Source organism: Schistocerca serialis, chromosome 2 (genome assembly GCF_023864345.2).
Source record: "Schistocerca serialis cubense isolate TAMUIC-IGC-003099 chromosome 2, iqSchSeri2.2, whole genome shotgun sequence".
NCBI lineage: Eukaryota > Metazoa > Arthropoda > Insecta > Orthoptera > Acrididae > Schistocerca > Schistocerca serialis.
This window is the reverse complement of record NC_064639.1, coordinates 687,221,485-687,236,462: the sequence shown is the minus strand read 5'-3', so window position 1 is coordinate 687,236,462 and position 14,978 is coordinate 687,221,485. Positions and strand designations below refer to the sequence as shown.

Here is a 14,978-nt window from a genome sequence, read left to right as displayed (position 1 = left end):
TTTTTAACTGTCATATTACATCATCTGATAGGCTGCCTATTTATAATTGATTGATAGTTGCTAACATTTGTAATTATATGTAAGGGCAGTGTTGGCCTTACAGAACATAGTTGTGGTCTTCTGAAGACAAAATGTGCACTGTAATCCACAACATTTTGTCATGTGGAACATTGGCCACGCCTACATATTCTTTAACTTCAGTGTTCACAGCAGTCAATTTGTTACAGTTTATTAGAGCAAATTTTTGAGTTAAATGTTGAATGTGTCATCAGAATGTATATTGACACATACCACTCATTATTATTTTTCTTAAGTCTTGTGTTTCAGTTGCTAAAATTGTGTTTCAATATTACTCCATAAATCACAAAAAGCTGTGCACTATGCAAAGAGTTTTAAAGAGAACAATAAATTAAATTCAACAATTAAAAGGTAAAATTTCTATAACTGTGGAGAAAGAATAAGAAATATCAAGAAGGAAGACAAGAGTACACAACCGATACCTATTTTCTGTGAACCATGTTCTTCAATGTTAAAAAGCATATTCCAAATTATTTCTGAAAATTAAGGAATTGGTATAACATAAGAAAAATGAATTAAATCCATGTCTGAAGGTACGTATTTGAATTATAAAAGACATAATGGTGAAAGGATTTTATTTCATAACTGACAGTTGATTAATCAATTACAAAAGTATAAAAATATATTTCTTGCATAAAGTTCCTCATAACCATTCTCAACAGTCTTCAGCAGTCAGGTGACATCAAAAAGCTCTGAAACAATACAAAAAAGGTTATTTTAATTAAATGAAGCACATAAAAATGTGGTGGAGTAGTGAAATGAACAAGAACGCAGTAATGAAACAGAGGGCAAGAGAAAATGAGGGAGGAATAGAAATAAGGCAAACCACAGGAAGGCTGTCGTCACGCAGGCAGAAGGTGGCAATTAATGGAGAAGTATATAATAGTGTAGGACCACAGAGAACAGTATACATGAAAATCTATAGATGCATATGACTATAAACTGAAACAAAAGGAGATAGGAGGCGGTAGGAAGTAGGGCAGGATGAAACAGTCTGTCAAGGAGATTGATGATAGGTGGAAACAGGGCCTGAGATTGGTGTGGAGATAAATGAACAAGGGAGGACCGAAGGATAGCTAGTGTTGCAGAGAGGTTACAGAGGCCATAGGTCATCTATGTCAACCACACTGTGCTTTGAACCATTTTGTTGCACTGGGTGGACAATCTCAGTTGGACAGCTATTTAACATGGATGCACTAACATGGATGCACTAACATGGATGCACTAACATGGATGCACTAACATGGATGCACTAACATGGATGCACTAACATGGATGCACTAACATGGATGCACTAACATGGATGCACTAACATGGATGCACTAACATGGATGCACTAACATGGATGCACAGGTGGCAGGTATTATGTTATTTGTCTGCTTTCATTGGTATCTTTTCTTCTGATTGGATATGTTCTACCAGTGACATGATCCAAACAACATGTGGCAACTGTGGGCATGAAACAGGATTTGGACCCAGGCCTTTCAAACAGACATGACCCAGAGGCAAGATGACAGGCAAAACAATTTTGCTGATTGGTTACATGGTACAATACCACTTTGTGAGAGGTGGGATGACCTCTGAGGAAGGTATTCCACATTTCGATGCACAATGAGAGAGAATTCACTCTGGCAATGGATGAGGTTCAGTTATTTAAACCAGAGTGCTACTGGATAATGCAACAGACAACTCTTGACAACTGGTTAGTAAGTGTGGTGCTCACGATACAACTTTGAAAGGATATGGTATCAGAGATCTGGTTGGTTGGTTGGCTTAAGGTTTAAAGGGACTGAACTATGAGGTTTTCAGTCCCTCCTACCTGGAACAGGCAAGTCATTGAAACTGTACATCAAAGAAGGCCCTAGTGTGCAAAGCCAAAGGAAAGAACACGCCAGGGTCTGCTGAAGGTCAACATCGCCTAAAGAAAAGAACAAGAAAGAAGAAAAGTGGGAAAGGAAGAAAGGTGGGTGAGGTGCCCCATCCAGAGGGCAGCTGGAGGCCCTCAAAGGCAGACAATGTGATGGGGGACACACCCCCAACACTTACCAGAGGTGCCCCACCCAATGATACACAGTAAAGACTAGCGACATGGACACAGCGGCAACATGGACAGGGTGAGAGAAGTGTAGGAAAACAGAGGCATAACACCAAATCAGATGAGTAAACGAACAGGCAGGATGAGGTTTGGGGCAAGCCTCCAAAGCCCAGACAGCCATTGCCTAGTCTGGGCAGAGGAGGCAACAGGGCATCCTGCCAATGTCTAAATGGGCAGACAAGGCAGAGGCGCTCTCCCTTTGAGAGTGAGATAAAAATCTCCTTCACAAATAAACTGTAAAACCAGATCAGTCACTGAGGCATCATCTGCTAACACCAGGGGTACAGAGTCACAAAGAGTAAGAGTCCGCTGTAGGGACAGTATGTTAGGACATTCACCAAAATGTGGAACAAACAAGCAGCACAATGACCATGGGGCAGATCCTTGCGAAATACCTGCATGGAAGACCTCCACAAATTCATGGCCCCCCTTTATCACCTGTAGTTTGTTCAGCAACGACAGAGTATACCATTCTGTATTCCACATACTTAGCACTTGACAGCATAATATCAACTGAATACCAGTGGCAAAACACCAATCTCAAAAGGCAACTTGCCAGTATCCAATTTTGCCAGCCTATCAGTGAGTTCATCCCCAGAATCCCAACATGACCAACAGTCCAGACAAAGACCACCGAGTGTTGACATTGTTTGAGAGCGAAAAGGCAATCCTGGATTGTCAGGATCAAGGGATAGGAAGGGTAACATTGGTCAAGAGCTTGTAAACTGTTCAATGAGTCGCTACAGGTTAGAAAGGTCTCAGCAGAGCAGGAAAAGATATGCTGAAGAATTTGAGAGATGGTTACTAACTTCACAGTGAAACCATTGCAGCCATCCGGCAAGGAGCAGAATTCATTACATACTGCGTGAACATATGCAAAGCCAGTGCAACCAGCAACCATCAAGCCGCACGTATAGGAATGGAGGTGAATTGGCAGTGGAGGGCCTCAGGCAGAACTGAGTCTTTCAACCTTGTTATAGGTCAAGACAGAGCTGTGGACGAAGGGTGCACCAAGGAGGGGTATGTGAGCAGGCCCAGAGAAGAGGTGGTACAGCGGAAAGCTGAAGTTTTTAAAAAAGGGTCCAGCTGTGGATGGAAACTAACCCCAGACCTGGTCAGCTATTGCTGAAGGCAGATCTCTATCTGGAAAAAGGGAACAGTAGTTTGGGTGCTCTAGGGAGCAGTGGATGCATTATGTAATGCATAAAAGATCAACTGTTGTTGGCACAGAACACACTGTAGCGAAACATCTGCCTCCACTAGGAGGCTGATCACAGGGAAATTCTGAAAGGTGTAAGTTGCCAGTCATACCCCACAATGGTGTATTGCCTCTAGCATCTGTCACGTCGAAGGTGATGCTGAACCACATGTGAGACTCCCATAATCAAGATGGGACTGGACCATTGCTTTGTCGAGCTGTAACAGAGTAGAGTAGTTTGCATCCCAGTTGGTACTGCTGAGAAAGCGAAGAGCACTGAAGTATGACCAACATATTTTATTTAGTTGAAGATGGGGAAGCCATGTCAATCGAGCATCAAAGACCAGTAAAAAAAAAAAAAAAAAAAAAAAAAAAAAAAAAAAAAAAAAAAAAAAAAAAATGCAGTGTACAGCGATGACAGAAATGCATAACACATGTCTTGGCAGCCAAAAAATGGAAGCCATGAGTGACAGCCTATGGTTGCGTTTGGTGTACTGCCCCCTGCAGTCTGCGTTTAGCAATGCCCAGGGCATTGCGGACGAACAACAAGAAACGCAAAAATCATCAGCATACAAAGAGGAGAATACCATTGGTCCCACAGCTGCCACCAGACCACTGATAGCCACTAAAAAGAACGGGACATTCAAAACAGAACTGCGCAGAGCCCCATTTCCCGGCAGAGGAGAAGTGCTATGGGAGGCTATACCTGCAAAGTGTTACAAGAAAGAAATTTCTGGATAAAAATATGGAGTGGGCCATGGATGTCCCACTCGTGGACGGATGTGGTGATGCCATGTGGGCCATGTGCTTTATGCAAATCAAAGTAGACTGCTACAAGGTGTTGATGCTGGGCAAAACCTGTCTGGATAGCAGACTCCAGGTGGTCCAAATTACCTGCAGTAGAGTGGCCTCCGCAAAAACCACCCTCGGTCTAAGCCAACAGATCCTGGCATTCAAGGATCCACTACAGCCTTCGACTTGCCATACAGTCTAGTAACTTGCAGAGGCCATTGGTTAAACTGATCAGATGATAGCACTCCATCTGAAGAGGCAGTTTACACGACTGCAAAACTGGAATAATGACACTTTCACCACTGGGAAGGGAATTCCCATTGCTTTATAGATGGTTCATAAAGGCAAGTCTATGAGGTTTGTTAGCCACTGATAAATACTGAAGCATTTGGTTGCACACCTAGTCCAGTCCATGAGCCATGTCGGGGCAGGAAGCAAGGGTGTTGGTGAATTCCCACTCACTAAACAGGGCGTTATAAGCCGCCAGGTGACAGGGAACATAACATAAAGGGAGACTTTCCTGATGGTGTCTGAGGAGACAAAATGCCTGTGGATGTGGACCAATGCTGAGTCCTGGACGAAATGCCAAGCAAAATGCTCAGTCACAGAGTCTGGGCTGGTGAGGATAACACCATTCAGGGAAATTCCCAGGATGCCTGCACGATAATGGCAACCAAAAGTGCACCTGATCTTTGCCCACACCTGCAAAGATGGAGTATATGAGTCTATGGCAGTGACATATTGTTCCCAACAAATCCGTTTCTGGCGTTTAATAAGATAACAGGCCTGGACACAAGCTGTTTACAGATCAGGAGGTGGTCGAGAGATGGGTGCTGTTTGTAGTGCTGAAGGGCATGACGACTGTCTTTAATAGCCACAGCAATTTCAGGGTTTGGCCATTGAGGAGAATCTGAGGAAGAGGGACTCGCTGAGGCAGCTGCCGAAAGGATGGCACTGATCAAACATTGTATGGACTTATCAACGCTGCTGTGTGGTGAAGCAGTTGGGATGGCAGTCAAGGAAAAGGCATCCCAAACTGCATTAGTAAAGACCTACCTGGAAGGACATTCAGGTGAGTGATGCTGAAGAAAAGGTAAGACAACACACAAATCGTCAAACTCCCCATTGAATGCAGGGGAGAAATCCAGGGCTACAGATGGCTGAGAAAGTACCGCACACCACACTAAAGGATGTGGGAGCTCCAGGTTGAGGAGGCAGAGATCAAGCCCTGACAGCAGGTCTACAACAATCCTGCCCCAGTCAGTGGTCGCATTACCACCCCACAGAGCATTATGGGTGTTAAAATCTACAAGGACATGGAAGGGAGGGGGGGGGGGGGGGTGAGGGATCTGTCAAAAGAGGTAAAGAAGGTCTGGAGGCAAGTCTGGGGGAAGGTAAAGATTCTATATCATTACCACAGAGTCTAAATGGATCCAGCCACTGCTTCCTGTATGGTTTGAAGAAGACCCCAGGAAATGCAGGAAGATCTGCAGCGGATAGGCACTTGGTGCAGGGAGTGGCAACTGACCCTTAACATAGACAAATGTAATGTATTGCGAATACATAGAAAGAAGGATCCTTTATTGTATGATTATATGATAGCGGAACAAACACTGGTAGCAGTTACGTCTGTAAAATATCTGGGAGTATGCGTGCGGAACGATTTGAAGTGGAATGATCATATAAAATTAATCGTTGGTAAGGCAGGTACCAGGTTGAGATTCATTGGGAGAGTGCTTAGAAAATGTAGTCCATCAACAAAGGAGGTGGCTTACAAAACACTCGTTCGACCTATACTTGAGTATCGCTCATCAGTGTGGGATCCGTACCAGATCGGTTTGACGGAGGAGATAGAGCAGATCCAAAGAAGAGCAGCGCGTTTCGTCACCGGGTTATTTGGTAACCGTGATAGCGTTACGGAGATGTTTAATAAACTCAAGTGGCAGACTCTGCAAGAGAGGCGCTCTGCATCGCGGTGTAGCTTGCTCGCCAGGTTTCGAGAGGGTGCGTTTCTGGATGAGGTATCGAATATATTGCTTCCCCCTACTTATACGTCCCGAGGAGATCACGAATGTAAAATTAGAGAGATTAGAGCGCGCACGGAGGCTTTCAGACAGTCGTTCTTCCCGCGAACCATACGCGACTGCAACAGGAAAGGGAGGTAATGACAGTGGCACGTAAAGTGCCCTCCGCCACACACCGTTGGGTGGCTTGCGGAGTATCGATGTAGATGTAGATGTAGAACTAACACTGTCCATGCAGACCAACATACGGATGTGGAGGCCCGCAAAGGGCTGACCCAGTTTTTGCTGAAGGCTAGGAAGCCATGAAGAGTTGGTGAATGAGTATCCTGAAAATGAAATTTCTGCAATATGACAAGCTACAGAGTAGAGAAAAACCAGGAGACAATAGTAGCTATTACAGTTCCATTGGAGGATAGTAGTACAACAGCCCCAAGAAGTGAGAAAAAGGGGGGTGGGAGAGTGGAAATGTGTGATAAGACAGTAAAGGAATAGCAGAACTAAGGGAATAGTCAGGTCGAGAAAGGGGAGTGGGGGACAGGAGGGAGTTTGAGCCAGAATGGAAAGGAGTGGATATGGTGAAGGGAATGCAGCCTGGAAGAGAAGAGAGGCTGCAATAGCTTGGGCCCCATGCATGCACCACATGTACCATAAAAGAGCGGTGGGCCCTCTTGGGGTACTTGTGGTTTCTCATGCTTTCAGGTGATCAAGATCAACCACATTAATTTAGTGGTCAGTATATCCAATCAATTCTAGGCAAGAATATTATGAATAAACTGCAGTCTGTACAATTTGGTGTGTGTTTGTTAACGGATGACACCAACAGTTTTCCACTGTGTTCCACCAATACTACAATATAGATATGAAAAGAAATCTGTTAATTTACACACCTTTTATATCAGCTTAGTTATTTGTGAACTTTGGAGGGCGCTTTTCAACAAAAGCTGTCATTCCTTCTTTACGGTCAGCCTGCAATGAAAGAAATACAAGTAAGTTATTTATTTCTGAATTCAGCAATCTTTTGTGCTGTTGCAGAACTACATTTACTCTTATCTCTGATATATCCACACAAAACCAAAGAGTAATATAGTGAATTTAACAAGTCTCAGTATATAATTGTGAACAATGCAAATCTATTTTGGTCTGCTCCTTTTAAGTGTGTAGCTAATTAAGTTCATATTCTTCCATACAAATTAGGCAAATGTTTCACCCTCATGTAGTATCTGGTTCCTACTGTATCTCTCAATTATAGTTTCAACATGTATTACAGAAAAGGGGTCCATAAGTAAAAATGCTGTCACGAATTTCTTAACTTACCAAAAATGTAAAACAGATATTAACAGACACAGGGCTTTGATGTTTAATATTTCTGGTTAACTTCAGGAGCAGCAAAAGGAACATTTTTAGAATATCTCTACTTAAGTCACTAGAGATGTGTCCTTTGCCCATCTGAGTTAAATAATTTCCATCAAGATTGTTTTAGCTACAAGTTAAAATACATGAGTATCAGTTAACATGAATGAAGCCAATCACACTCACTTTCCAAGTATTGTGTGGTTGTTGATTAATGGTCTAACAGTCAAGTTTTTGTTTTACAATATTCTCAAAAACTGAAATTGGCTTATGCTGGCCTTGAGCCAACTAATTATCCTCCATCCACCTCCATGTGATTTCATGGGGACTGATTAAGAACACAATCTTCCACACCAGTCCTCAAACAATTAACTCTATTGTCAATGTGCACTCCGACTTTTCCCATGTAACTTCATTTCAAACTAGTAATGCCTTTGTGAAATGTGTTGTAGCACTCTTGACAGCCACAACTGTACCTGTTAAGGTTATGAGTGACACAAAGTTGTATAATCTTTTACTTTGTGGCTCCTATTTTCCTTACCTTCACTTTCTGTAATGTTATATCTAAAAATAAAGTCCTTTAGCTTTTTTTTTATTTCCGTTTTCCTATTACAACTTACTTCCATAGTTTATCCTTTTGACTACTATTCTTTCAAAAGACACTACAGAAGTTCGTGACATCTTTCATTCTGGAGAGCTAGTCTTTAGCTCAGAACATTAGTTTCTACTTAAAGGCTGTTCTGTAAGCTGCAGCATGATATAACATGCAGAGTATAGTTTCTGTTCAACATATTTGATACTTACAGTTGCAAATGTTGCATGGAATGTCCTTTTCTCAAAATGAAGTCCTTCCTGGAGGGTAGTTTCGTAAGCTAGAAGGAAAAGGAAACTTATTAAAGACTAATAGTCTCCTTTGTGAATTACATGACGCATAATACATGACACACACACACACACACACACACACACACACACACACACACACTAAAGCGTTCACAACCATTATCAAACTGACAAATAATAGACGATGATTGAAGTAATAGCTCAAAACAGATAGTACAATGATGAAAGGTAGTGATGAAAGATAACACTCATCACTTTTACAATGCCAGCATTACTGGTATCTAATAAAATTAATTAGTCCAGACAAATGTAATCAACTAAGTTTCTCTAATTGGCTATCTTTATTGATCTCGTCATCTTTGTCATAAAACAGTCATATACACAAAACTGCTTTGAACATATATAAAAATCTGCTGGTTTCAAAGAGTTACTCAGTGATAATCATTAAGATAGGAAGAAAATGACTATCAAAACTGTATCTGCATTCTTCTATCACAATTAATCAACTTGCAATCAGCTAATGTTATGTCATAATATAATCATGTTGGAGGAAATTATGTATGATTAATAATTAGAGCAATGTGAACTTTGCACAAGATATAAATGCAAAATGTTTTGAAAGCGTAAAAAATGGTTACGCCAACACTACCTGGATATGGTGTGTTATGTTTTTGGTCAATTTCAAAGTGCAATAATATGTGAAATTGGTATATTTCAGCATTAAACACGGAAATGTTCGTTAAGAAAGTGGCAAACATACATCTGTTGCTTCAGGTCTGGAAAGGCTGTTTTCCTCTATCTGCTGCTATATTCATTACTCTTTACTTTTTGTAATTAAGGAATAAGAGTTTCTAAAATATGAGTAACACTACAATTTTTTCTTTCTTTTTTCTTTTCTTCTATCTATTCCTTTGTAATTTAGTCACATGGGTATGGTATCACACAATTAACTGTAACAGTGTAATGTTTTGTTAATTCATGAACGTTGCCAAGTGGTTGTAGTATGCTAAAAAACAGGTAGGCATAAATTCAATTTGCAATGCCTATCTGAATGAAGAAGGCTTTTCTATTCCAACAAAAATTCTTTTACGTGTTGCTTATGTAAAGTGAAACTCAAATGGGAGGTGGACAATTTGGAAAAACACATTAAAAGCACTAATCATTGAATTTTTCAGATCATTGGAAAACCAAACTGCTGTTATTGTGCTCATTCTTGATCATTTTAAAAAATGAAGCTGCATCAGATTTAGCCTTCTTAAAGAGTAAAATTTGTAAGTGACATGTGCTAGCATTGTCAGTTTCATTACAACACTAGAAGGAATGATTTACCTATTTGTACATTTGTTGGAGGGGGGAGGGGGAGAGGGGCTTTAGAGTATCAAATTACAATTAAAAAGGAATGCTGAAGGTTGTTTTTCAACGGGCACTATAACTTATTTTGACACATTCCAACATGAGGCACAGAAAGCATCTGCAAAAAAATGTCTGATATCTGCTGCTATGAAAAATTTACAGAAGCTATGTAAACACATAACACAAGACCCAGCTAAAAAGTTTTGGGTGCCTGTCAATATTGTAGATGCAGAGAGGTACTGCTCAACGTGTAATGTAGTTAGAAGTGACAGGAGGTGGTCAATGAAGCCACACACTATTGAGACAACTTCGATGACTGTATTTAATAGATAAATATTTGTATATAAACCTATAATGCATGTTATATCTAAAAACAAAGATGATGTAACTTACCAAACAAAAGCGTTGGTATGTTGATAGACACACAAACACAAACACACACACACAAAATTCAAGCTTTCGCAACCCACGGTTGCTTCATTAGGAAAGAGGGAAAGAGGGGGAAAAGACGATGCATGTTAATTTGAAAAGAAACTAACATTATGGTGTTGTGTTAAGGAAAGAATCAGTTTTTTTAATGAACAGTGAAACAGGAAATAATAAAACTGCACACACACACACACACACACACACACACACACACACACACACACACACACACACACACACGATGAAGAAACCAGCAATACAAAACTTTGTGTCACAAAATTTTGTCCTGTGCGTATTTCTGGTAGTACATGTCTGTTAAAGATTGGAAATCCGACAACACTGTAATCACATGAATGGTAACTACATCTGTGCAGTTGGTGCAGTGGATAGCATTTTGGGTTAGCATGCAGGAAGTCTAGAGTTTGATTCTGGGTTGAGGTGAATTTGTTTTTTTTTGCTAATTTCATTATACACCAATTCTTAAGCCACACTTATCCAACATTTACATAGCGCAGTCTTTTGTAACAGTGAACATAAGAAAACCATGGTCAGACAAGTCAGAAATAGACAGTTGAAACAAATGACCTGTCATAGGACAGAGTAACTACAGAAACAATATCAATTTCAAAATGCTAAAGATGACTGCACAGTTAAATAAACCAACATCTAATCACTTATACTAGAGGCAGTACATCCGCTCAGCCAATGGCCTTGCTGCAATGGTAACACCAGTTCCCGTCATATCACTGAAGTTAAGAACTGTCAGGTTTGACTAGCACTTGGATGGGTCACCACCCAGGTCTGTCGAGTGGTGTGGGCAAGTGGGGTGCACTTGGCCCTTGTGAGACCAATTGAGTAGCTACTTCACTGAGAAGTAGCGGCACCGGTCATGAGAACTGACAATGGCCAAGAGCTGTGTGCTGACCACATGTCCCTCCGTATCCGCATCCGGTGATGTCTGAGGGCTGAGGATAACACAGCAGCTGGTCGGCACCATTGGGCCTTCAAGGCCTGTTCAGATGGTGTCTTCTTCTTCTTCTTAGTACGTCTGCTCAGATGTAACGCATTAGCAACCAGTGACAATAATAATGTCAATATTAATTACTTCATGACTTTACAAAAGAATACATTGTCCTTTAAGCAGATGCTCACAGTGACCTCTTCTTCTTCTTCTTCTTAGTACGTCTGCTCAGATGTAACGCATTAGCAACCAGTGACAATAATAATGTCAGTATTAATTACTTCATGACTTTACAAAAGAATACATTGTCCTTTAAGCAGATGCTCACAGTGACCTCCTGCAGGTCCGAAATAGTGCGACATGCTGCATGACTCAACACTGTGTGACCCACTGGGTCATACAGCTCCGTACTTTTTGCGACGTTGCTGCATCCACAGATACAAGAGCAGCATGAACATGCACTATTAATGTGGAGTAAAATACACATGCTCCTTAAAGTATACCCACAGGAAGAAATCCATGGGATTTCAGGTGAACGCAGAGGCCATCAACTGGACCTTATTATTCATGCCATTTCCCTGGAAATGTTCTGTCTAAATACCGTCACACATTAATTCCAAAGTTTAGAGATGCACCATAATGTTGGAACCATAATCTCTGCCAAACATGAAGTGGAACATCTTTCAAAGTGTCAGGCAAATAGCTTGAGAGGAATACCTTTGTGCAGTCACCCAGTCAGGCAACAAGCAGGGACCAAAACTACTACCTCCCAATATTCTGACCCAGATACTGACACCAAAATTAACTTGATATCCACGGTCATGGGTAACATGCGGGTTAATGTCACACCAATGGTGGACATTGAGCATACTGAAGATACCCTCATGAGTGAATAGTGCTTCATTTGACCATATTACAATGTTTATGAAGTTTTCGGTGGGTTCCTTTTGTTGGAACCCTTCACAGAATTGTGTCCAGAGATGGCAGTCTACAGGATCCAGTTGTTGTGCTAAAGAATTATGATAGGGGTGCAGCCCATGTCTGTGCAGCACGTCAATGACCATGCGATGTGAGTCATGCAGCTTTGTTGCTACACTATGTGTATTTTGCTGGGGTTCCTGATGTATGACCTCCAAAATAGCTTCCTCAGTAGATGGAGCATGGCAAGGCCAAATAAACACTGTCACGTGAAGGTGGAAGAAGAAAACTTGTCTCCTGAAGGCAAAGCTCAAGACAACAAACCACATTTTTATCTGGATGACATAAACCAGGATACCTAGGAGCATATTCACAAACAGCAACACCAACCCATTTATTGAACGCACCAAGTACCAGAAGCATATCCACATATTTATCGTTTGTGCGTGCTGTACAAGAAACTATGATGTGTGTATGAATGTACAGGAGGTAGTCATGGGCACATTATTCTGCTAGCAACTAGTCACTGTCTGGTGAATAGCACATATTGTATAAACATGTGCTGAGTTACAGTGGGCTGTTCCACCTTCCGCACATCACCACTATTACAGGTTTTGTTCTTCTCGATTCATCCTGACACTGCTAATTGTGAAATGTTCATTTTCAGATTACACTTTTTCACGCATGATAATGGACATGATGTTTCAATAATAATAATAATAATAATAATAATAATAACAGGCATGCACGGTGGATACAAGCAGAAACAGACACATACAAGATGATACCACAAATGCCTGAAGTGACAATTTTGCAACATGAAGTCACCCAAGCAATTAATTCTACTCACAATTGGAAAGCCCCTGGAAATGATAAAATACAATTTTGTCATATGATGACATTTTGGAGACCGTGGCTGTTTTTGAAGACAAATGTTGATCGTGTTAGGACAGCAACCAGCCACAAATTTACTTTGAGTTCCTTTATTCAAAGGAAACCGTTACCGGTTTCGAATCGTTGCGATTCATCATCAGACGGTTTACACGCTTTCTTTCTACATTTGGTGTGTTTTTTACAGATTAATTGTCGTGAAACGTCGGTTTCGAGTGATTGTTTCTATAACGTTCATCCAATCGATGTAAATGCATTCCCACTGCATCCTCGTTGTTGCACACGTAATAGTTCTCACTGTACACTTTAGATTTGTCACTGAGTTCATTCCAACCACGCACCACATGTTTTGGTACATACAAAGAGCTCTTTGTATGTACCAAAACATGTGGTGTGTGGTTGGAATGAACTCAGTGACAAATCTAAAGTGTACAGTGAGAACTATTACGTGTGCAACAACGAGGATGCAGTGGGAATGCATTTACATCGATTGGATGAACGTTATAGAAACAATCACTCGAAACCGACGTTTCACGACAATTAATCTGTAAAAAACACACCAAATGTAGAAAGAAAGCGTGTAAACCGGCTGATGATGAATCGCAACGATTCGAAACCGGTAACGGTTTCCTTTGAATAAAGGAACTCAAAGTAAATTTGTGGCTGGTTGCTGTCCTAACACGATCAACAATGATAAAATAGCAAATTTCTGGTTAAAGAAGTTCACCGCAACACATTCACATCTAACTAAATTATTTAACAGTTACATTGCAGACCCATACACATTCCCTGATACACTTACACATGGAATAACGTATCTGAAACCTAAAGATCAAGCAGACACAGCGAACCCAGCTAAATATCGCCCCATAACATGACTACCAACAATATACAAAATATTAACTTCAGTCATTAAACAGAAACTAGTGACACATACAACACAGAACAAAATTATAAATGAAGAACAAAAAGGCTGTTGCAAAGGAGCACGAGGATGTAAAGAGCAACTGATAATAGATGCAGAGGTGACATATCAAGCTAAAACTAAACAAAGGTCGCTACACTACGCATACATCGATTACCAAAAAGCTTTTGATAGTGTACCCCACTCATGGTTACTAGAAATATTGGAAATATATAAAGTAGATCCTAAATTGATACAGTTCCTAAACATAGTAATGAAAAACTGGAAAACTACACTTAATATCCAAACAAATTCAAATAATATCACATCACAGCCAATACAGATTAAGCGTGGAATATACGAAGGAGATTCATTAAGTCCTTTCTGGTTCTGCCTTGCTCTGAACCCACTATCCAACATGCTAAATAATACAAATTATGGTTACAATATTACTGGAACATACCCACACAAAATCACACATTTGCTATACATGGATGATGTAAAACTACTGGCAGCAACAAATCAACAACTCAACCAATTACTAAAGATAACAGAAGTATTTAGCAATGATATAAATATGGCTTTTGGAACAGACAAATGTAAGAAAAATAGCATAGTCAAGGGAAAACACACTAAACAAGAAGATTACATATTGGATAACCACAGCGACTGCATAGAAACGATGGAAAAAACAGATACCTATAAATATCTAGGATACAGACAAAAAAATAGGAATAGATGATAGAAATATTAAGGAAGAGCTAAAAGAAAAATATAGACAAAGACTAACAAAAATACTGAAAACAGAATTGACAGCAAGAAACAAGACAAAAGCTATAAATACCTATGCTATACCAATATTGACCTACTCATTTGGAGTAGTGAAATGGAGTAACACAGACCTAGAAGCACTCAATACACTTACACGATCACAATGCCACAAATATAGAATACATCACATACATTCAGCAACAGAAAGATTCACATTAAGCAGAAAGGAAGGAGGAAGGGGATTTATCGACATAAAAAACCTACATTATGGACAGGTAGACAATTTAAGAAAATTCTTTCTAGAACGAGCAGAAACTAGCAAAATACACAAAGCAATCACCCACATAAATACATCGGCATCGGCTACACCA

The 14,978-nt window shown here is 40.4% G+C and overlaps 1 protein-coding gene across 2 annotated transcripts in view; it reads right to left on the bottom strand.

The window, feature by feature from the left end:
* Nucleotides 1-638: 638 nt before the first annotated feature.
* Nucleotides 639-14,978, bottom strand: part of LOC126457813 (probable enoyl-CoA hydratase, mitochondrial) — a 50,988-nt gene continuing 36,648 nt past the window's right edge. For both annotated transcript variants that reach the window (XM_050094431.1, XM_050094430.1), the window contains exons 6-8: nt 8,342-8,409; nt 7,075-7,153; nt 639-770 (exon numbers count right to left, since the gene is read on the bottom strand). In XM_050094431.1, the coding sequence (XP_049950388.1) occupies nt 7,088-7,153; nt 8,342-8,409 (134 nt within the window). In that variant the 3' untranslated portion in view covers nt 639-770; nt 7,075-7,087. The remainder of the gene's footprint in view (nt 771-7,074; nt 7,154-8,341; nt 8,410-14,978) is intronic.